At 41.2% G+C, this 23,840-nt stretch overlaps 1 protein-coding gene and 1 pseudogene across 2 annotated transcripts in view; both read left to right on the top strand.

Moving 5' to 3' along the window:
• GTF3C6 (general transcription factor IIIC subunit 6) overlaps positions 1 to 23,538 on the top strand; it is a 28,867-nt gene extending 5,329 nt beyond the window's left edge. Inside the window, exons 2-7 of one of the 2 annotated variants that reach the window (XM_073619297.1) lie at positions 3,183 to 3,296; positions 5,340 to 5,420; positions 11,139 to 11,202; positions 11,301 to 11,345; positions 18,111 to 18,218; positions 19,515 to 23,538. In XM_073619297.1, coding sequence (XP_073475398.1) covers positions 3,204 to 3,296; positions 5,340 to 5,420; positions 11,139 to 11,202; positions 11,301 to 11,345; positions 18,111 to 18,218; positions 19,515 to 19,834 — 711 coding nt within the window. In that variant the 5' untranslated portion in view covers positions 3,183 to 3,203 and the 3' untranslated portion in view covers positions 19,835 to 23,538. The remainder of the gene's footprint in view (positions 1 to 3,182; positions 3,297 to 5,339; positions 5,421 to 11,138; positions 11,203 to 11,300; positions 11,346 to 18,110; positions 18,219 to 19,514) is intronic. The other variant, XM_073619296.1, reaches the window with a different exon arrangement.
• Positions 3,770 to 3,894, top strand: LOC141135804 (U2 spliceosomal RNA; annotated as a pseudogene).
• Positions 23,539 to 23,840: the final 302 nt, after the last annotated feature.

Raw genomic sequence — 23,840 nt, 5'->3', positions numbered from 1 at the left:
AATCAGTACTGCTTGGACCTTGAAGAAGGGGACATACCCCGAAAGCTTGTCCTGAAAAATTGTATGTTAGTGCAAATAAAAAAAGTATCACGGACAGTACTCAATTTCCTCGGTCTGTTATAGTAAAACTCCAAGCGTTTTTTTAAAATCATCTCTCGTATTGGAAAAAAAACATATTACTAATTTCTGCTTACCTTCTCCAGGCTCCATTGCTGTCCCCAGCTTCATGGGGTGGTAAAAAGCTGCAGCTCTGCTTTAAAGATATAATTGGAAGCATTTTGTTATCTATTAAAGCGGAAATTTACCCATTACAGTTTGATAACAATTAATGTTCTTTAACAAAAGACCTACAATCCACATTAATAATTGTGTTACTAAAATTAGTGTGTGCTGGAAATTGCCTCCAGCATTGCTCCTTTTTCTTCTTGCTCGAGGCTGCCATTTTGTTGAAGCCCAGAGCGATCACTTTCTTATGGAAACTCTCCCCCTCTCCTGGTCTCAAACTATCTCACTTTCTTCAATTAAAATATGTACATTTCCAGTCTTGTATATCTTGGCAAAGTTAAAGAGGAAGAAACGTTAGTGCTGATGTTAACAGGCTTCCTGAGGGAAATATTCGGGAGATAAAAAGACGCAATCTTTTTAAGTTTCACTTATTTGTGTCTCTGTTACCTCTTCTTCTGCTTTTCTTTTCTCTCTCCCTAATCTGTGTTCCATCATCATAGTCTGTGTCATTTTTGTTGCTTCCTTCCCCCTTCAGCAACAGTATATCCTAAAGCTGTGAGCTAATCAGCCTCTAGTGGCACAGTGCCGAGAATAGAGAGCAACTGAGCATGCGCAGAGCAGGGTGAGACAGTGTGTTGCTGTATTTTAAACATTTATAAACCAGCCCTCAAATTTTCCACTCACATTTTGATTGGCGAGTGTGCGCTGCCTCGGAGGGTGGGGGGGGGGCGAGCACCACTGGCAGGTGGGGTTGAAAGGGAACCGTTCTCCCAGCGATCACCAAGGGGCAGAGAGAGGAGAGCAGGCAGCCGGATCATCGGAGAAAGGGAACATCTCTGTAGCAGCTTTCATTTGAATTGCCAAGTGTTCCCCGTGCTCGCTGTCACATACAGCCCCGCCTCCTGGTCCAGGTACATTGATAGACAGAACACCCGTCCAATGCCGGACCGTGTGACGTATAGCAAAGTACCTGGGCCAGGAGGCGAGGCTGTATGTGACAGTGAGCGCGAGAAATACTTGGCAATTCAAATGAAAGCTGCTACAGCGATGTTCCCCACTTCTGTGATGATCCGCCCGGCAATCCTCTTCCTCTCCTCTCTTCCCCTGCACAGGTGAAGCAGCATTGATGAACACAGGTAGGCTGCGTTGTTGGGCACGGGTGAGGCTGCGTTGTTGGGCACGGGTGAGGCTGCGTTGTTGGGCACGGGTGAGGCTGCGTTGTTGGGCACGGGTGAGGCTGCGTTGTTGGGCACGGGTGAGGCTGCGTTGTTGGGCACGGGTGAGGCTGCGTTGTTGGGCACGGGTGAGGCTGCGTTGTTGGGCACGGGTGAGGCTGCATTGTTGGGCACAAGTGAGGCTGCATTGTTGGGCACAAGTGAGGCTGCACTGATGGCCATTGATAAAGTTGTTAATTATTTTTATAACTTAACTCTACATAAAACATTTAGGTGCCATTTCATTAGATGATTTATGAGGGCGTGTTTAGGGGTGGAATTAGGGGCGGGGCAGGGTGGGGCAACTGGTGGCGAGTAACCCTTAAAGCCTGGCTAGTAGCTCAGGACTTAAACTTTTTAGCCCCGGTATAGACACTTATTTTTAATGTTTTACATAGCTATATGTGAAAGAGGCCAGCCTGAAGTGATTTATCAGGGCTTTTTCTGACTAAAGTTCCACTTTTAAGTGGTAAACAAATACCTGTTGATATTGTCAGGAATTTTAGAGCTGTAATGTGTCCCTCCCTGCATTATCTGAAGGAGTTGAATTGGCCTTCCTAGTTATCATGGAACTTCAGGATAGTTGGTGTCCCATGGTAGAGAGTATTATTGGGAGAGTGTTCAACCACTTGCGGACCGCCCGCCCGCAGTGTGCTGCAGACAGGCCACCCGTACAGGCAAAGCAACATACCCATATGTCACTGCCTGCTTCCAGGTTTAGGACGTGTCCCCCACGCCACCTGCTGTGATTGTACACAGCGGGCATCTGTCAACAAGTCCCGGCCAATGATTCTTTGCCAGGACCTGCTGATTGACTGTGTTGAGAAACATGGAGCTCTAGTAGTGAAACAAGCACACTTTACATATATTACACATAGTTGGGCACACATTTAACCCCTTGATTGCCCTAGATATTAACACCTTCCCAGCCAGTGTCATTAGCACAGTGACAGTGTACTGTATAATCCCTGTCCCTGATTACTGTATTAATGTCAGTGGCAGTTAATCAGTCCCCCCCAGTGTCACTTAGTGTCAGATTGCTCTCCGTACTATCGCAGTCCCATTATAATTCGCCAATCACCGCCATTGCTAGTATAAAAATAAATAATAAAACTGCCATAGTTTGTAGCCGCTATATCTTTCATGCAAACCAATCAATATACTGTTCACTTATTGGGATTTTTTAAACAAAGACATGTAGCAGAATACATTTTGGACAACATTTATGAAGATTTTATTTCTTTTTTTCCTTGGATATGTTTTGTAGCAGAAAGTAAATTTTTTTTTTTTTTTTTTTTTTTTTTTTTTTTCCAAATTTTCGGTCTATTTTTGTTCATATTGGGGAAAAAATAAACAACACGGTGATAAAATACCAGCAAAAGAAAGCTCCATTTGTGTAAAAAGAAATGATATAAATTTAGTTTGGGTACAGTGTTGCATTACCGTGCAATTACCAGTTGAAATAGTGCAGTGCTAAATAGCACAAAATGCCTGTTATGAAGGGGACAAAATCCTCTGGAGGTGAAGTGGTTAAGTAGTTTAGAAAACACAACTGGCAGGGACTGATGCCACTTAGCCGCTAAAATGCTGTGGGACCTGAGTGCATTTCTGGCAGATCAACAGGTGTTTTTCTGTACATACTTATTTCCTCATCTTTTATCCTTTTTAGAAACCTGCATGTATTGCAATGACTTACTGCATATGTTTTGTTCTTTGTCTTTATTTTGGTCTAAAAAATTATAGCTGCTGGCTGCTCCTTCCAACATGACCTCCAAAAGTCTTGGGAACACTGACGTCCAGCAGGGAAGTTTGGAAACAGGTTGTGTACATGACAGCGATGATGAGTATGAGGAGGAGGTAAGAGAGAAAGTCACACTGGTTATATTTAAAAAACGTTAAAGGAGAAGTCCAGCCTGAGCTTGTTTGGCTGGACTTCTGCTATGGGTCACTGGATGCAACTAGTTTTGCACTCCGGTGACCCGTTTTCAGCAGAGAGTGGTCTGAAGTCTGCTCTCTGCTGACGTCACACAGATCAGCCCAGGCATCGCAGCATCCTGACTCTGGAAGTCTGGATCCACCAGGTACCTTGACTGATGGCTGTCTTAGCCTCTCAGCGAGCTGCTGAGACGGCCACTCCCCACCCCTCCATAGCTCAGCGCACCAGTGAGAGCGTGGGGGAGCAGAGCAGGAGAGCTTCTGATTGACAGTCAGCAGTGCTACGGTGGGTTGTGGTTTACTGCAGCTTGCTGCAACACATATTGTTGGGGTGCCGTTTAAAGCACATTTGTCTAAATGGTCCCTCAATAACTTATAAAGTAAGTATGACGAGTATCGCTTCTCGGCCTTTTGGCTAAGATCAAGTGTAGTATCTGTTCTTATCAGTTTCCAGGAGGTGGCGCTTGCTTCCGTCCCTGATCTATGGCGAAGTAGAGATGGTTGCTATGCAAAACCTGCTGGAGTAAAGGTGACCTGGAGCAGTTCGTAGCCGAAAGGGAAGCCTTCTGATTGGGATGGAGACCACGGGGTCTGATCCGGAGGGTCCGGTCCCTGGCCTTCTGGCCTAGATTGGGGTAGCTCTAGCTCCAGCCAGTTTTTCGGGAGAGAACGCTCACTCCTCCTTTGGGGGGGGGAGTGGTCAGTATTTCCCGAATGTAATTAGGCAGGAGGGATGGAACGACTGTGGAGCCTGATGGTAAAGGGCTCTCACCAAGTTTCCTCCAGGCCTTCCTGGTTGGGGTGGGGGCTGCTGTGGTCTGGGCTGTGGGTCAGGGTTGATTTGAAAAGCCAGTGGTGAATGTGCCCCTGAAGTGGCAGTTCAGTGGTGCCGTACAGTCACTGTGTTTAGGCACTTGATTTTATGGCACCATGGTCACTTCACCACTACACACGTTTTTCACACCTGCCTCTTGGGCCAAGCCTTTTAGCTAGGACCAGGGGAAATTTTTATTCCTGGCCGGAGGGCCGGCCATTGTATTACACAATGGTCACTTTCACTCTCCCACCTCCCTATCTCCCCACTCTTTTTATTTATCCCCGTGTTTGTCACTTTTTTTTGTATTTTTTTGTTTGTAGTGTATACACGTTTGTCACTGTGTGATGAGTAGGGTGTGGGTCCTCGGGCCTACTCTGAAAGTCTTGGAAAGGGGTGGACAAAGGCCTTCTGACTTGGTTCGCCCTCTCCTTTGGGGGTCTCCCTTCGGGGGAGCCCCACCTAGTACTTGGGTGGGTCTGTTTCGGCAGACCTTCCAGAGAATGGGGGCCTGCCTGGTTTTGACCAGATGGACCCATTGTAATGTACCTCAGTCCCTGTCGAGTCTAACACCCCGGGGGATCGGGGTAAGGTCTTTCCCTAGTGGAGGACACTGAACACCTGTTGCACGTTTTTGTGTTTCACTGTTTATGTGTGGGCACTTTTTTTTGGCACCGGGTGGAAGTTTTTGGGTGTGTTTTGCACGCCACTGGCTTTTCAAAAAGAAGAAAAAAAAAAAGTCAGCAGTGCTATAGTGGGTTGCGGTTTACTGCAGCTTGCTGCAACACATAATGTTGGGATGCCGTTTAAAGCACATTTGTCTAAATGGTCCCTCAATAACTTATAAAGTAAGTATGACGAGTAGTATTTTCAGAAAAATGGCAGTACCCACATTTCACTCATGACAGGTTTGCTTATAAATACATTTAATAATATTTAGCACAGGTAATGAGAACTACATCCATTGCCTGACAAATGCCTGACAAATATAATTTGCATTGCTATGTCTTTCAGTGTTTTATTAGTTAATTAAGAACCAGAGTGCATTGTGTCAAGTCAAAAAGAGGTGGTGTTTTCTTTGAATAGTTTTTGTATATTAGCTGTAATTTAGGTAATGTTTTAAAATAAAGTTTTCATGTTCATATTTTCAGGAACATTTGGTGTCAGTGGAGTTAACAGGAATTCTAGATTCAGACATTTTGGAAAAATGCAACAACAAATGTAAAATTTTGGTAAGATACTTGTGGGCTAGGAAAAAATGTGTTTAAATCATCGTACATTTAAATTACTTAGTGTGTATTTGCTGTTAAGTGAGGATTTTATTTAAATAAAATAAAATAATTTGTTTTTATGTTATCAATTGACTACCTACATAGTGCATAAACAGAAAAAAAAAAAATTAAATCAAATCTGTATATGATGTGTCAACCTTTTCGCCTTTTAAAGCAGCACTAGTCAAGCTAACCTTGCACACAGTTAAAGTGGTTGTAAACCCACATTAAAAAAAAAAAAAAAAAAAGACCTGCAAGACAAAGGCATAATAAGCTAGTATGCATAGCATACTAGCTCATTATGTAATACTTACCTGATATCGAAGCCCCCGCTGCGGTGCCCGTACACAGCACCGGCCAACGTCATTTCTCCCCGGTGTTACTTCCGGGTATCGCGGCTCTGGCGCTGTGATTGGCCGTAGCCGCAATTACGTCAGACGTGGGAGCCACCGGTAACGGCACACTCACTGAAGCAAACGACATGTACGTGCCATTGCTTCACTGTGTATGTGCCGATGACGTTGGCACATGCAGATACAGGGGATATCTCCTAAACCGTGCAAGTTTAGGAGATATCCATGGTAGTTACAGATAAGCCTTAGTATAGGTTTACCTGTAGTCAAAAGTGGTCTGTAAAGGTTTACAACCACTTAAAGATTTTGCCGGTCTATGGTCTATTGCATGGTTAAAGATTTATGCTAAACAGGTAATACCGATCAGCAAGATAACATGTAGGTTAAATAAAATCATTAAATGAGCCAATTCCCACCCGGCCTATAGTCAAATGACGCCCGGGGGGAGCTCTCTTGTTCTGCATGGACGTCTTATGAGGTCCTCCCCAGAATACGCCTTGAGGGCGCCCCACGGGCCGTGCTGCAGCAAAATCATATGGCAATTATACACAATGGATGACTTTCATTCATGACATTTATTGTGTGCTATTGTGTTGATCCTTGTGATTTGTCACAGCTAATCACATGGTACAAACTGGGCCAGTCACAGCTAATCACAATAGTAAACACTGAATTAATCAATTTCAATAAATAAAAATGGCTGTGTATAACAGTGATGTTCACAGTTATAGGCAATCATAGTGTGCAAAAATAAATCCATCCCCAGTGTAGTACTGTGTTACTCTAGTCAAAGTATGCACAAAATAAGAAAACCTGTAATAAAAAATGTAAAAACATGATTAACACTTCAGCCCCGGAAGGATTTGCCCCCTTTCTGACCAGAGCACTTTTTACAATTTGGCACTGCGTCGCTTTAACTGCTAATTGCGCGGTCATGCAATGCTGTACCCAAACAAAATTTGCGTCCTTTTATTCCCACAAATAGAGCTTTCTTTTGATGGTATTTGATCACCTCTGCGGTTTTTATTTTTTGCGCTTTAAACGGAAAAAGACGGAAAATTTTGAAAAAAAAACATATTTTCTACTTTTTGTTATAAAAAAAAATACAATAAACTCAATTTTAGTCGTACATTTAGTCCAAAATGTATTCAGCCACATGTCTTTGGTAAAAAAAATGTCAATAAGCATATATTTATTGGTTTGCGCAAAAGTTATAGCGTCTACAAACTAGGGTACATTTTCTGGAATTTACACAGCTTTTAGTTTGACTGCCTATCTCATTTCTTGAGGTGCTAAAATGGCAGGGCAGTACAACCCCCCCCCCCAAATGACCCCATTTTGGAAAGTAGACAACCCAAGGAAATTGCTGAGAGGCATGTTGAGCCCATTGAATATTCATTTTTTTTGTCCCAAGTAATTGAATAATGACAAGAACAAAAAATGTTCAAAAAGTTGTCACTAAATGATATATTGCTCATACAGGCCATGGGCATATGTGGAATTGCACCCCAAAATACATTTAGCTGCTTCTCCTGAGTATGGTGATACCACATGTGTGGGACTTTTTGGGAGCCTAGCTGCGTACGGGCCCCGAAAACCAAGCACCGCCTTCAGGATTTCTAAGGGCGTAAATTTTTGATTTCACTCCTCACTACCTATCACAGTTTCCAAGGCCATAAAATGACCAGATGGCACAAAAACCCCCAAATGACCCCATTTTGGAAAGTAGAAACTCCAAGCTATTTGCTGAGAGGCATGGTGAGTATTGTGCAGCTCTCATTTGTTTTTGAAAATGAAGAAAGAAAAGAAAAATGTATCTTTTTTTTTTTTTCTTTTTTCAATTTTCAAAACTTTGACAAAAAGTGAGGTCTGAAAAATACTCACTATACCTCTCAGCAAATAGCTTGGGGTGTCTACTTTCCAAAATGGGGTCATTGGGGGGGTTGTGCCATCTGGGCATTCGAAACTGTGATAGGCAGTGAGGAGTGAAATCAAAAATTTACACTTAGAAATCCTGAAGGCGGTGCTTGGTTTTTGGGGTCCCGTACGCGGCTAGGCTCCCAAAAAGTCTCACACATGTGGTATCCCCGTACTCAGGAGAAGCAACAGAATGTATTTTGGGGTGTAATTTCACATATTACCATGGCATGTTTGAGCAATATATCATTTAGTGACAACTTTGTGCAAAAAAAAAAAAAAAAAAATGTGTCTTTTTCCCGCAACTTGTGTCACAATATAAAATATTCCATGGACTCGACATGCCTCTCAGCAAATAGCTTGGGGTGTCTACTTTCCAAAATGGGGTATTTTGGGGGGGGGGGGGGGGGTTGAACTGTCCTGGCATTTTATGCACAACATTTAGAAGCTTATGTCACACATCACCCACTCTTCTAACCACTTGAAGACAAAGCCCTTTCTGACACTTTTTGTTTACATGAAAAAATATATTTTTTTTGCAAGAAAATTACTTTGAACCCCCAAACATTATATATTTTTTTTAAAGCAAACGCCCTACAGAATAAAATGGTGGGTGTTTCATTTTTTTTTTTCACACAGTATTTGCTCAGCAATTTTCCAAACGCATTTTTTGGGGTAAAAACACTTTTTTTTTATTTTAATGCACTAAAACACACTATATTGTCCAAATGTTTGATGAAATAAAAAAGATGATCTTAGGCCGAGTACATGGATACCAAACATGACATACTTTAAAATTGCGCACAAACGTGCAGTGGCGACACATACATTTTTAAAAGCCTTTACAGGTTACCACTTTAGATTTACTGAGGAGGTCTACTGCTAAAATGACTCCCCTCGATCTGACCTTTGCGGTGATACCTCACATGCATTGTGCAATTGCTGTTTACATTTGATGCCAGACCAACGCTTGCGTTCGCCTTTGTGCGAGAGCAGGGGGGACGGGTGTTTTTTTTTTTTTTTTTTTTTTGTTTTTTTTTTTTTTCTTTATTTTTTTTTTTGCTTTTTTTTTATCTTATTTTTAAACTGTTCCTTTCATTTTTTTTTTTTTTTTTTAATCATTTTTGCTGGTCCTTGTTGGGCATATATTGTAATCTTCCTTTTTTTTTTTTTTTTTTTTTTTAGATAGTTAGGACTGCAATACACTGGGGTGACATGGCCGCTGCAGCTTACGCATATATTTGCAAATATGTGCACCTAAACCCCTTGGTTTTAACGTGAACTGTTGGGGTCAATTCCATTTGTTGCAGGCTGGTAATTTTTGTTTTTTTTTTTTAATATCTTGCCAATCGTGCAACAAATGTGTTATTGTGTTTATGTGCATAAGGTTGTGCAAGATTCAGTTGAAGTATAGTTGGAAACATTGTTTACACTGATAGCAAATGTACCCAACCTACCAAGCTAAGAGTGCAAACAGCCATGAATAGCTTCGGCCATCGACAGCCTGTCATTATAGTGTATGGGTCTAGCAGGTGCAGCTAACTGCTTGCAGTTGTGAAAAATAGCAGTAGGGTTCAGTAGAATCCTGCCACTGGTATATGCACCATGCAAAACTCTCATGTGAATGTACCCTAAAGGAAAAACGGAGCAATGGATATCAGTTGTTGACTTAACATACTCTTGAACTGCCTTTCTCCACCTCGGATGCATACCTTTTTGCTTTTCTGATTATTTCTTCAGTTGATGTTTGTCTTTGTCCATAGTTCTATGCCAAGGAAACATCTTGGCATAGAAATATGTAAGTTGCAATTGTTGACTGTATTTTAAGGTGCCTACTCCAGGGTGATCATCTTTATCCTTGCTTCAATACTGTATGTAGTGATTCAATATTCAAGTGTGAACATTTGCATATTAGATGTGCAGACACCTGGCATGTGCTTGTTTCAGCTTGGTGAACTCAGGAGCCACTCATTTTGATCTCGTAGTCAACAGGAGCCTAAATCGATGTTTTTCCATCGGCATTGGCACTGCAATTATGTGATTTACACCTGCCTAATAATGCTGAAAGCCAGTATACCTTCCAACTTTTTTTTTTTTTTTTAAAACTCTGCTTACTGAAAACAAGGTAAGAGCACGGGAAAATCCACATGTACAAAAATGATCTCATCATATAAAAAGATATGAGTATTAGATTAGCAATTGAAGAGTTGCAAAAGGCCCATATTTAGTGCTCGTATAGCTTGAGCCTCTTTATACGTTAAAGCTTAAGGAAACTAAGAAAACTAACTTAAATTTGGTGGGATAAACAGGGGATCCTTTTTCATCTAACTGCACGTTGCACCATGTTCAAACTTTCTTCTATATAACAACTGATCCTTAAGGATTTGTTGTCTGTGTACTGTATATAGCTTAGATTTGACTGCAGGGTTTTGTGTTGCAAATTGATTCTTCAGCTCAACCTTCAGGATTATCTTGCCGCCGCATCTGTGGAGGAGCATTATGGTCTTTGAACTGCCAGCACACCCTCACTGTTTTAAGGACATTTCTTTTATTTTCACCTGGTCACCATGCTAGTAACACACTCCTTGTCCTAGGTTGACAAAGCCCACTCACTGTACTGCATTCATGGAGGAAGCAGCATGGTCACCCTGTTTTGCACTATAGAATAACACTCCCACTCCATAACATAGGGGAAAGATGTAGTTTCCTGAAGATAACTGAGAGCTGATAACAGTGCTTTTTAGATGTCAGTGCAGCAAAGGAAATTAAACTGGCTACACGTGGATCCAAATCATCCTGTCCACAGGGACCAGCTGAGATTCAATCAATGTACGGGCGGGCTGATTGTACCCACGTCGATCCATCCTTCGGTCAACTTGGGTACAACCAACCTGTCGAATTGTTTTATATAGGATTACTGCCGGCCACCATAGCCACTAGCAGTAATCATGTTCTGCTGGCCAGGAAGGATCCCCGCCTACTTCTAGCTGGATCAATAGGTAGAACAAGCAGATTGAACAAATCTTTTCAATATTTTTTTTTTTTAGACAAAAAGGACCAAATAAGTCCATTGTTGAGAGAAAATATATATATATATATATATATATATATATATATATAATCAACTCGCATCAAAGTCGGACCAAAGTAGTACAAGGACTACTTTGAAGTTGGTGTTACTTGAAGTTGCACAGATATGAATGGTACTTATTGGAAATCATGTGGTACGACTTGGGACTGCACAGTCGCATGACAAGTCGCACAAGTGTGAAAGGGGCCTTGCACCTCAGGGAAATGCAGGTAATGGTAAATACAAACCAGTAGGAAACATTTACATGCAAGCAACCCTGTATTGACATAAAATGGCGTCTGCTACATTTTCTCATTTTTCTTTTTTCTTTTAATTCAGGGGATTAACACAGAGAAGCCCTTTTTACAAGTTGACAAATATGTGTTTGCAGGGGAATATGAAGGTAAAATTCTAGTTGTGTGTAGCCCATTTTTCTGTGGATTAGCAGGCTTTGTTATAGTTTAATGTTAGTATTATACCTTGTCTGCTTTTTTTTTCTAGATGCTTTGGGCACTTGTGTTATCTTTGAAGAAATTTTGGATCACGGTACATTAAACCATAGTTTTATTTACATAGTTTATGTGATGTGCATCGTGGTGAGGCAATATATTGATTGCCTCTTTTATAACATTCTGTGACAGAGTCTGGGTGAAAATGGTACACAAGGTGGTGGGATGGGATATATTTGCTGCCCAGAATACTAATTGGGGTGCTCCAGGGAAGCCTGTTAAGAAATTGAGTTCAGGCCTGTTTTAAGAGGCTGATCATAAGATTCTGCTTTTGGGCCTGGAGTTTGAACTGTGGAAGGGTTTGGGTGGGACTGCAGCTTTGCCGCCCTGGTCCACAAATCCACCTGCCAGGAAGCCTGACTCTAATGCTGGCCATACACTATACGAAAAATCGGCCGAACACATTTTCGAAAAACGAACGTTCGACCGTGACCGCAAACGATCGTGCCATCATGTAATGACCGATAAATTGTTCAGTGGACATGAATAAATAATTTTTTGTTCGTTTTTTTACATATACCTAGTGCAGACAGTTCGGACGGGAAACACATTAACCTTGCAATTTATCGTACGTTCGGCAGAAATTTTCCAAACTTCCCGTTCGTTTTTTCTCCACAAAAACGTCACAAACGATTATCGATTTGTGCCCGAAACTTGCCGAAAAACGAACGAAGTGTCTATACGAACGATTTTTCGGCCGATTTTTTTGTATAGTGTATGGCCAGCATTATAATGACTGGAAACTCTGACTGAAAACTCACAGGTGAGGAAGCTATGCTGTGAGTTTGAAAAACGTGCCTGATGCTGACAGATGGTCATTTTGCTATGTGCTGTGCAAGAAGCCTTTGAAGGGTTCACCTATTAGTCTGGTACTTGTTGTGGCTAAGTAAAAGAGGCTAAGATTTGCCTTATGTATTTTTTTTTATTTTATTTTTTTTATGTTGAAGCGAAGCTGTTTTGTTTGGACACTTGAAAATAAATGGATACATTTTCCCAAAAGCTATTTTGGCCCTAATTCTTCTATGGGTCCCAGGAGTACATTTTGTTCTGCACTTATGTGATGTCACTCAGCTGGTCCAGGCTCTGGATCAATCCCGAATTTACAGTCCGGATCCAGTCAGATGCCTGAACCAGCAGCTGGCTAAACCTCTCAGCGAGCCGCTGGGAGACTGAGCCATCTGCTCCCGCCCCCTTCACAGCCCAGCGGTTTAGTGAGCAACGGAGGGGCAGAGAGCCAGTGACTGGATTATAGAAAGACTCCTTGTGTAATAGTCATCACACTCTTTATTAAACACCAATAAATTATACTTACAATTATAAGTAAAATTACGGGCTAAAATTCAATATGCTTCCAGAGACGCTTCAGAAGAGGTCAGACCTGCAATTCACAGGAGCAGACACATACTGCCGGCTGCTCTGTTCCCGCAAGGCTCACACTGAACTCCTGGGCTCAGAGCAAGTAGGCTCCACCTACATGTTTCATCCTGTGTGGACTACATTGTCAATGGGACATTTCAAACATAGCACAGAAGAGTGATAAAGATACTAAAGTCTCTTGTTTTGTTTTTTTTGTTTAAAAATAACAAACGTTATATTTGCCTGCTCTGTGTAGTGGTGGTTTTGTACAGAGCAGCCCAGATCCTCCTCTTCTCGGGTCCCTCGCCAGCGCTCCTGTCCCCTCCCCTCCTGCCGAGTGCCCCCCAGAGAAAGCAGCTTGCTATGGGGGCACCCAAGCTGAGCCGCTGCTCTGTGTGTTTATTCATTCACCCTCTCTTTCCTAATTAACTCACTGAGTTTGATAGCAGCGGAAGCCAATGGCACCCACTGCTGTGTCTGAGCCAATCAGGAGGGAGAGTCCCAGATAGCTGAGTCTCTCATGCAACATCGCTGGATTGAGATGGGGCTCAGGTAAATATTAGGGGGGCTGCTGCACACAGAAGGTTTTTTATCTTAATGCATAGAATGCATTAGGATAAAAAAATCTTCTGTTTTTAGAAACACTTTTTTAATTATTGTTTGGAGATTTCTGTACATTGAAAAATTGTCTATATGGTCTGTATGTTAATTGTTGCATATCTGCATTATGTTTGCATCCAAAACAGACTAGCTATAGATGGCTAAGTGGGTGCTACTATGATGCACCTCAAGCTGGTCATACACTAGTAAAATTGCATTCTAAATTTTTCTATTGTGGAATGTTTTTGATTTTCTAAGAGTTAAACCAAATTTAAGCTCATTTGCAACTGCCCTGACATCTCAAAGGAGCAGGGTGGATTTTTTTCTGAACAAATTTGTGAATGTGGAAATCGTTTTGTAAATTCTACTCATTTTAAAACTGAGTATTAAATGCAAATTAAAATAAGATACATTTTACAAACCATCAGATGTTCTGATGAGAATTTTCATATGAATGTCCCTTCAAAAATCTACTTGTGTAAAGCCAGCTTTGCTTACAGAGGTGTCCTAAGACAAGAGAATGGAACATGGGTGGTACTTTTTGGTTTGTGAAAGCTCAGAAATACATATTCATGTTGCCCTTGTAGTTGGGATACCGCATTTTGTTATTTTTCTACATTTTCATAATGCCTGGTGCTTTTTGACCATGCACAATGTGTTAAACTGCACAAATAATTATGTATAAAATAATCTGCTTTTACAAGACCATAAATGGCTTGCTGGATGAAGGTCCAATCTTTGGAACCTTTGTTGCCTTTGCACAGTTTAGAATTTTGCACTGGCATTTAAAGCCATGAACAGAGAGGAAAACAGGTGCCCACAGCACAGTTCTAAACCTAAAGTCCGCTTTATTTTTCAGCAAACAGGACATTTCCTTCAGTATCAGTGTAAACAAAACAAGTAATGGCTTCTTTTGCCGTGAACACAGGTTTAGTACATAGGGCTCACCAGGCAGGATAGAGATTTCAAGACAGCCCAGTGTGGCAGCTTTTCCTCCAGAGTCGGGCTTATAAATGACTATCTCTCCTCTTCAGACACAACACAAAACCGTCTCTCTGAGCTCACGTCTTTTAATAGGCAAGGCTGTAGTGGAAGTATCTGCCCTCCCAATTAACCACCTTTTTATATCTATCTTCAGTTCAGTCCTTGCATAGAAGATACCTGTCTCTTCCTAGAGCCCACCTGAAACACCGTAGTGCATAGGCCTTCTCACATTTATCTCCAGCACTGAGAGGGTGTATCTCATTTAGTCTGAGGGGATATATATATAGATATATAGATATAGATAGATATATAGATATCTAGCTATATCTATATATCCACACAGTATCTCACACTGTAAAAATGTTTTTATATCTTTTCATGTGACAACACTGAATAAATTACACTTTGCTACAATGTAAAGTAGTGAGTGTACAGCTTGTATAACAGTGTAAATTTGCTGTCCCTTCAAAATAACTCAACACAGCCATTAATGTCCAAATCGCTGGAACAAAAGTGAGTACACCCCTAAGTGAAAATGTCCAAATTGGGACCAAAGTGTCAATATTTTGTGTGGCCACCATTATTTTCCAGTACTGCCTTAACCCTCTTTGGCATGGAGTTCACCAGAGCTTCACAGGTTGCCACTGGAGTCCTCTTCCACTCCTCCATGATGACATTACGGAGCTGGTGGATGTTAGAGACCTTGCGCTCCTCCACCTGCCATTTTGACAATGCCCCACAGATTCTCAATAGGGTTTAGGTCTGGAGACCTGCTTGGCCAGTCCATCACCTTTACCCTTGTCTTCTTTAGCAAGGCAGTGGTCATCTTGGAGGTGTGTTTGGGGTCATTATCATGTTGGAATATTGCTCTGTGACCCAGTCTCTGAAGGGAGGGGATCATGCTCTGCTTCAGTATGTCACAGTACATGTTGGCATTCATGGTTCCCTCAATGATATGTAACTCCCTAATGTCGGCAGCACTCATGCAGCCCCAGACGATGACACTCCCACCACCATGCTTGACTGTAGGCAAGACACACTTGTCTTTGTATTCCTCATCTGGTTGACGCCACACACGCTTGACACCATCTGAACCAAATAAGTTTATCTTGGTTTCATCAGACCACAGGACTTGGTTCCAGTAATCCATGTCCTTAGTCTGCCTGTCTTCAGCAAACTGCGGGCTTTCTTGTGCATTATCTTTAGAAGAGGCTTCCTTCTGAGACAACAGCCATGCAGACCAATTTGATGCAGTGTGCGGCGTATGGTCTGAGCACTGACAGGCTGACCCCCCCCTTCACCCCTTCAACCTCTGCAGCAATGCTGGAAGCAGTCATACGTCTATTTCCCAAAGACAACCTCTGGATATAACGCTGAGCACGTGCACTCAACTTCTTTGGCCGAACATGGCGAGGCCTGTTCTGAGTGGAACCTGTCCCGTTAAACCGCTGTGTGGTCTTGGCCACCGTGCTGCAGCTCAGTTTCAGAGTCTTGGCAATCTTCTTAAAGCCTAGGCCAGTGATGGCGAGCCTTGGCACCCCAGATGTTTTGGAACTACATTTCCCATGATGCTCATGTACTCTGAAGTGTAGTTGAGCGTCATGGGAAATGTAGTTCCAAAACATCTGGGGTGCCAAAGTTCGCCATCACTGGCCTAGGCTATCTTTATGTAGAGCAACGATTCTTATTTGCAGATCCTCAGAGTTCTTTGCCGTGAGGTGCCATGTTGAACTTCCAGTGACCAGTATGAGAGAGTGAGAGTGATAACACTAAATTTAACATACCTGCTCCCCATTCACACCGGGGAGGGAAAATGGCTAATTGGGCCCAATTTGGACATTTTCATTTAGGGGTGTATTCACTTTTGAGGCCAGCGGTTTAGACATTAATAGCTGTGTGTTGAGTTATTTTGAAGGGGCAGCAAAAAATTTACACTGTTATACAAGCTGTACACTCGCTACTTTACATTGTAGCAAAGTGTCATTTCTTCAGTGTTGTCACATGAAAAGATATGATAAAATGTGTACAAAAATGTGAAGGGTGTACTTACTTTTGTGAGATACTGTGTGTATGTGATATATATATATATATATATATATATATATATATATATATATATATATATATATATATATATATATATATATATATATATATATATATATTACTTGTGCATAAGTTTATATTTTCTTGGCCATTTTTTAGAGAATATGAATAACACAAAAACATTTATTTTTTGTTTACATACCCTGGTGATTTTGGCCTGATAATATGCACACAAGTTGACCCAAAGGAGTTTAAGTGGCTATTAAAGTAACCATCCTCACCTGTGATCTGTTTGCTTGTAATTAGTGTGTGTGTATAAAAGGTCAATGCGTTTCTGGACTCCTGACAGACCCTTGCATTTTTCATCCAGTGCTGCAGTGACGTTTCTGGATTCTGAGTCATGGGGAAAGCAAAAGAATTGTCAAATGATCTGTGGGGAAAGGTAGTTGAACTGTATAAAACAGGAAAGGGATCTAAAAAGATATCCAAGGAATTGAGAATGCCAATCAGCAGTGTTCAGACTCTAATCAAGAAGTGGAAAATGAGGAGTTCTGTTGAAGCCAAACCACGGTCAGGTAGACCAACTAAAATTTCAGCCACAACTGCCAGGAAAATTGTTCGGGATGCAAAGAAAACCCCACAAATAACTTCAGGTTAAATACAGGACTCTCTGAAAACGTGTTGTGGCTATTTCAAGATGCACAATACTGAAAGATGGGCTGCATGGTCGAGTCGCCAGAAGAAAGCCGTTACTACACAAATGCCACAAAGTATCCCACTTACAATACACCAAACAGCACAGAGATAAGCCTCAAATCTTCTGGCACAAAGTCATTTGGAGTGATGGGACCAAAATTTAGCTTTTTGGCCAAAACCATAAACTCTTCATTTGGAGAGGAGTTAACAAGGCCTATGATGAAAGGTACACCATTCCTACTGTGAAACACAGAAGTGGATTGCTGATGTTTTGGGGATGTGTGAGCTACAAAGGCACAGGAAATTTGGTCAAAATTGTTTCCAAGATGAATGCAGTATGTTATCAAAAAATACTGGAGGAACATTTGCATTCATCAGCCAGGAAGCTGCGCATTGGGACATACTTGGACATTCCAGCATGACAATGATCCAAAGCACAAGGCCAAGTTGACCTGTCATTGGCTACAGCAGAATAAAGTGAAGGTTCGGGAGTGGCCATCTCCATCTCCTGACCTCCAATATCATTGAGCCACTCTAGGGAAATCTCAAACGTGCAGTTCATACAAGACGGCCAAAGAATTTACAGGAACTGGAGGCTTTTTGCCAAGAGGAATGGGCAGCTTTACCATCTGAGAAGATAAAGAGCCTCATCCACAAATACTAAAAAGACTTCAAGCTGTCATTGATATTAAAGGGGGCAATATACGGTATTAGGAACGGGGGTATGCAAACTTTTAAACGGGGTCATTTTGGTAGTTTCTGTTGTGATTATGATTTTAAAAGAGTAAACAGTTGATTGATAATAAATGGCTTCAGCCAAACATAACCATGAGTGAAAAAGGTTTTTCTGTTATTCATGTTCTCTGAAAAATGGCCAAGAAATCATAAATTCTGCCAGGGTATGTAAACTTATGAGCACAACTGTGTGTGTGTGTGTGTTTGTGTGTGTGTGTGTGTGTGTGTGTGTATATTATTGATCCAATAAAGACAACCAATGAAAGGGCTTGGAATCCTGTGGAAGAAAGGTTCGATAATAATTATCACAATTTTATTGGGAACTGGTACATTTATTTTGCTTTTTTATATTGGCTGTACATATTTACCTGTTTTTCTTACACAGGGGATGCAGATCATTCAAAACCAAAGCTGAAGTACAAATGCCACACTGTAAAGAAGCTAAATATGACCAGGACATTTTTAACTGAAAAAAAAGAAGGCGATGATGGAGGTCAGTATGTATTTGTATTTATTTAGAAATATGACATTCATAAATTGTGTTTTACATACATGTCTACTGCTAGCTAAGTGAGAATTGGGGGAGACAGTAAACCATTTTGCGTAGTATGCAGGAAAGAAGAGGAAATTGGGACTTTAAATGAGGCCCACCATGTAAAATAAAAATAGAAAAAGTACATATGTGTATATATAAATAAGTTGGTTTATTATTACAATCCAAAATTCATACGAAACTCTTGAAAAGACATTGTATCGAATAAAATGGTAGTCGCATGACTTGCACTTGAATTATAATGCTCATAGCATGAAATACAATTAATGAGTTGACGTGATAGACATACAGTAAATAATGGATACGTAAAAATTATATACATAATGGAACCAGATGTATCTTGGTATCTAATAGCACTTGACGCGTTTCATGGCATTACAGCCACTCATCAGGAGTGTAGTACGACAATATACTGTAAAGAATTATCAATTGTTAATAGTGCCCTCTAAAAAAGGGGAGAAAAGTTATTTTCCCAAAAAGTGGTGACAGGTCAGTGACTTACAACTCTGTCCCAAGGCTGGGCCCAATCTCTGCACGGGAACTTGTGGGGATCTCAGGTAAGGTGTCTCCCCCGGAGTTGAGGTGGGAAGACCCTCCAAGGTCCAGGAAAAGCAGCCAAAACAAGGCCGGAAGGCCACAGCACAGTCCAAATGCGATATGTGTGCATTTATTGTGCATGGTGTCCTACAAGTAATGTATAAGAAAAACGTAAATGAAAAAATGGTAGTGTGTGGATGTAAAGAGTCATCAAAGTGTTCCCTCGAAGGGACTACATATGGGGTGATGATAGGTGTGAATGTGCGCACTAAACAAATTTAATGTTGTCCCACAAATGGTGCAAGCCACCCAAAATAAGTGGGAAGGAGGTCATGAATTAACCCCATTAATTACCTGTAATATATGGTGCATGGACCAACTCATGTCTGAGTATCCTTCCAAGTGATGGGATCATGAAGAGTGAACCACCAGCCAGCTCAGTCTGATATATACCCCCAGTCCAAGGCGGTGACCCGCCAACGTCATGCTGAACAGGCCAATGCAGCACGAGGGAGGCGAGGCAGCAATCCCATTTTGAGTAGTAGATTAGCTGATACTTGTGAACCCCTTAATTCTTTATGTCTTGGAGCTGTTATAATAAAAATAAACTGGCAAGTTTATATGTGAGTATTGTTTTAAAAGCATTGTAGTTCAGTATATTATGGATTGATAGATCTTGTTCATAAATCTTTGTTGTAGGAGGAAAAATAGAATGGTTTCAGATTAAAGAAGACAGCAATACTAGCTGGCCTCAGATGATATGCAGCTTTGCTCAGGAAAATGAGGAAGCAGATGACTCTGCAAGTGAGGAGGAGGACCATGAGCAGTTAAATGAATCAACTGAGGATGTTGAACAGGCAGAGCAGAGTCTTGGTCCAAGTGTTAAACCACACTCTAATTCTGAGGAGGGGAATTCTAATGTGGAGGGGAAGGAACAGTCAGATCCTGAGAGAGAGGTACTCAATAAGGAGCAGCATATGGACACTGACAAAGTAGATGGTGGTACAGACAAACCATGATGTACAACAAAGCAAACTGAGGCATGCGTCTGAGGATTCTGGATGTGCTCAACAAGAAGATAAAATATGCCCTGAGCAAACTACTTCAATTTTCCCATACACACTGATTCTGACTGCCTTTTAAACAAAGTTTATGTATGTTCTTTCAAAGACCATGTTAAAAAGAGTGCTTGACATTACTTGCAACTAATAACTAAATGCTAGAATTTATGTTTCTTACTAATTGTATTCTGTAGGTTCTAGAAGAATAATTGATAGATTTCTGAAAAAATTATTCCTTCTGTGTATGGTAAATCCACCCAAACCTATAATTTAAAATTTGTGAGGAAGATGGCTAGCACTGAGATCTCTCTGCTGGAGAAAGATTTACATAAAGACAGGGAAGAAGATTGGGGATTTCAAATTCCTGGACCGCTACGTCAGCACTGACAGCTCATCACCCATGAAGGAAAAGTACAGTGGGGACAGAGGGGGCTGGGGAAGCTGTAGGGTGTTTGATCATCTTTTAATTTTTTTCTGAAAAGACGAGCTTACATTTTAACATTTACATTTATATAGCTAGCTTTCTTTGACCTTAGTCTGTAGATTAACCAATTCCTGCCCGTAGGACATCTTATAACATCTTGGACTTGAAGTGAAGATATCGGGATGATACCAGCAGCTACAGGCATCATGCCGGTATTTTTTTTTTTTTTTTTTTTCCAGCCAGGATTCCCTTCAATGTAAAAGCCGCTAGATTGTTTTTATAGGCAATGGGGAGGGGATCTTCCTCCATCCACAGGCGCCTCTTCGGGCTCTCCTGTGCGATTAGGGAGCCCAGGATCCAGTGCCTCCAGCTCTGGTCCCTGGCCAGCTCTATGATCCTGGGAAGCTGGAAGTGTTGTTATCACTGCGATTTATTTTTTCTGGAAAGCAGAGATCGATGTTTTGGGTTTTTTTTTTTTTTTTTCTCCAGGGTAGAAAGATCTAGGGTCTTATAGACCCCAGATATCTCCATAAGGAGGACCTGTTATACCTTATTACTTTTACAAGGGATGTTTACATTTCTTGGGATAGGAATAAAAGTGATCAGAAAAAAAATTCAATTGACTGTGTAAGAATATAATAAACCAAAAAAACGTTTAAGCGCCCCTGTCCTCTCGTGCTCGCTTGCAGAAGTAAAAACACACGTAGGTCACGCCCGCAAATGTAAACGGCCTTCTCACCATGCATGTGAGGTATCTCTGCGAGTGTTATAGCAAGAGCAATAATTCTAGTGCTTGACCTCGTCTGTAAATCTAAACTGGTAACCTGTAAAAAAAATAAAAGGTTGCCTATGGAGATTTTAAGTACCGTAGTTTGGTGACATTCCACGAGCGTGCGCAATTTTAAAGAGTGACACGTTAGCTATGTATTTATGGTTTTTAGGCTACTTTCACACTGGGGCGGGTGGGCGCCGGCCCGCTTTACCGTCGTTTTAGTGGCACTATTTGGCCGCTAGCGGGGCGGTTTTAACCCCCGCTAGTGGTCGAAAAAGGAGTAAAACCGCCGGCAAAGCGCCACTGCCCCATTGTTTTCAATGGGTAGGGGCGCTTGATACACCTCTCCTACAGTGCTACAAAGATGCGGCTTGCAGGACTTTTTTGACCGTTCTGCAAGCGCACCGCTCCAGTGTGAAAGCCCTCAGGCTTTCACACTGGAGACACAGGAGAGGCTCTTTACAGGCGCTATTTTCAGCGCTGTAGCACCTGTAAAGCGCCTCAGTGTGAAAGTAGCCTAACATGTAGGAGAGAAATGCCCGAATTGGTGGCTGCTATGAAAGTAGTTAATAATCCACTGCCATTTGCTGCAGGTACAGTACTCAACATCTCTTTGACAGGTAACACCCTTCAATTTGTGTCACTGTTTCCTGTCAAATCAGGTTTTAATAGTCCCCTATAGTCCCCACTAATGGAACCAATTTAAAGTGCTTACTTATCATGTGAGCCTCATGTCAACTTTAAGTAATCACATGCGGGCTTCATTCACATTGTAAGCCTTCAACCTGCTGATGCTGCTACAGGCTAAAAAATACCAGTGTGCATCTGTTAAACACAACTACAGTATTAAAAAGAATGAATTAAAAAATAAAAGTAGAAACATTTTACATTTTAAGCCTATAATAAAAAAAAGCAAAATTTGTATTTCAACAGTGTACCAAATAAAAGCCATATATGCTTCTATCCTTATAAAAAATATTAATAAAATGACTTGGGTATGCAAATGTATTCATAAAGTTACAGTCAAGTTAACCAACATGGTCATGCTGCTAAATTTGGCCTGGGCATCTTGGATTCAGTGATTTCAAGTTAGAAGAAGGTTAAATATCTGTTCATGCACTTATATGGGTGCACAACCACAAAAGAGTATAAGAATGGAGTGTGTGCTCTAATATTATATTAGGAAAATGTAGTAAACTTGTTATATATACACAAGCTTTGGGTTTTTCATATTGAAAATGTACTTGTTACTATTTGTGACGTCAGTCATTTTGTATAAATAATTAAATACCACCTTGTTTATTTGTTTGCATGTGGAATTGCTCTGGGTGTTTTAACTTTATGGGGGGCTGTAGTTTTCAGCATGTGTTTTTTGTTGCTGTATTTTTTTAGTCCATTAGGACAGATTCCTTTAAAGCGGTGTTCCACCCTAATTTTCAACCAGGGCCACATTTGTTGCCGATCCCTTTGCCATTCATTTTTGAATAGTGATATTTTTATTTTATGTAGTTCTTTTGGTTTGTAGAAATCGCTGCACTTCCATTGTTCCTCATCGCGGCTAGTTACGTAATTTCCTTTTTCCCCATTGGCTCCAGGGATACCAGTGCCAGAATTCAATGAGCATCCTCCGCTTTTAGCATCGCGGTATTTCAAAAACAGAAATTACGAGATGCAAGGCAGAAGTAGGTGCCATTTTTGAATGGGGAGCTCATTGTTTTTATTGTTACGGCAACCTGCAATACACATAGTGGGCTGTGATTAGTTCCCACTGCCCATGCGTGAGATCAGGAGGTTCATGCTGGGTAGCCAGCTGCACCCAATGCCGGAAGAGACTCCTAGCAAGCTTAAAATGCCCACACTCAGGATGGATGCTTGCTGGTTAAGGAGGGTACAGTGAGTCCTAATACCTTTACAAAGACAGAAAACTTTGTCATATGCCGATTATAGGTTGCTCAAGCAGCAACTGTCACGTGTGTGATTTTTAAAATTTAAAAAAGGGCGGAGCTCCGCTTTAAGGTCAAATGGTATTGTTGGCATTATTGAAAAAATACTACATGCCTATCAAATGGGCTTTCCTATTGTTCCTGTGAATGGAAGCAAACATAGTTATTGGCTATTAAAAAAACAAAACATACATTTTAAATCCGATCAACATTTCAGTACATTTCTCACTGCAGCATTTATTTAAACAGTGCAAGTGTACAGCTTTTTATTTTTGTGCAGATACACATTGCCCTACATAATAGTGGCAATGATATCATTTCATTCACCACAGGGCGTCAAAGTGTATGTGAGCTGATGAAAAATTATTTTAATCCTATGAGAATTCAGTATCCCCGCGTATACTTGGGCATTTTTTACACATTCCTCTGGGTGTAGATGACAAATTCACAAAGGCCAATCACATTCAAACTCATGTTAAATAGGAGTCTGTACATCATTTAAAGTGCCTCTGATTAACCCCAAATAAAGTTTAGCTGTTCTAGTTAGTCTAGGTTTTTTTCTCTTTTCCATTTTCTTAGTCGCATCCTACAGCAAAAGCCATGGGCTGCAGAGCGCTTCCAAAGCATCAGAGGTATCTCATTGGTAAAAGGTATCAGTCAGAGTACAAAAGAATTTCCAAGGCATTAGATATACCATGAAACACAGCAGGGCTCAAAATTTCAAGTCCTGAGCTACTAGCCAGGCCTTAAGGGTTACTCGCCACCAGTTGTCCCACCCAACCCCCGCCCCTATACACAACCTCAAAAAGTTCTCATGAAATGACA

Source organism: Aquarana catesbeiana, linkage group LG03, assembly GCF_042186555.1.
Source record: "Aquarana catesbeiana isolate 2022-GZ linkage group LG03, ASM4218655v1, whole genome shotgun sequence".
Taxonomy (NCBI): domain Eukaryota; kingdom Metazoa; phylum Chordata; class Amphibia; order Anura; family Ranidae; genus Aquarana; species Aquarana catesbeiana.
Note: the sequence above shows the minus strand (reverse complement) of the source record. Positions and strands in the feature narration are given on the sequence as shown.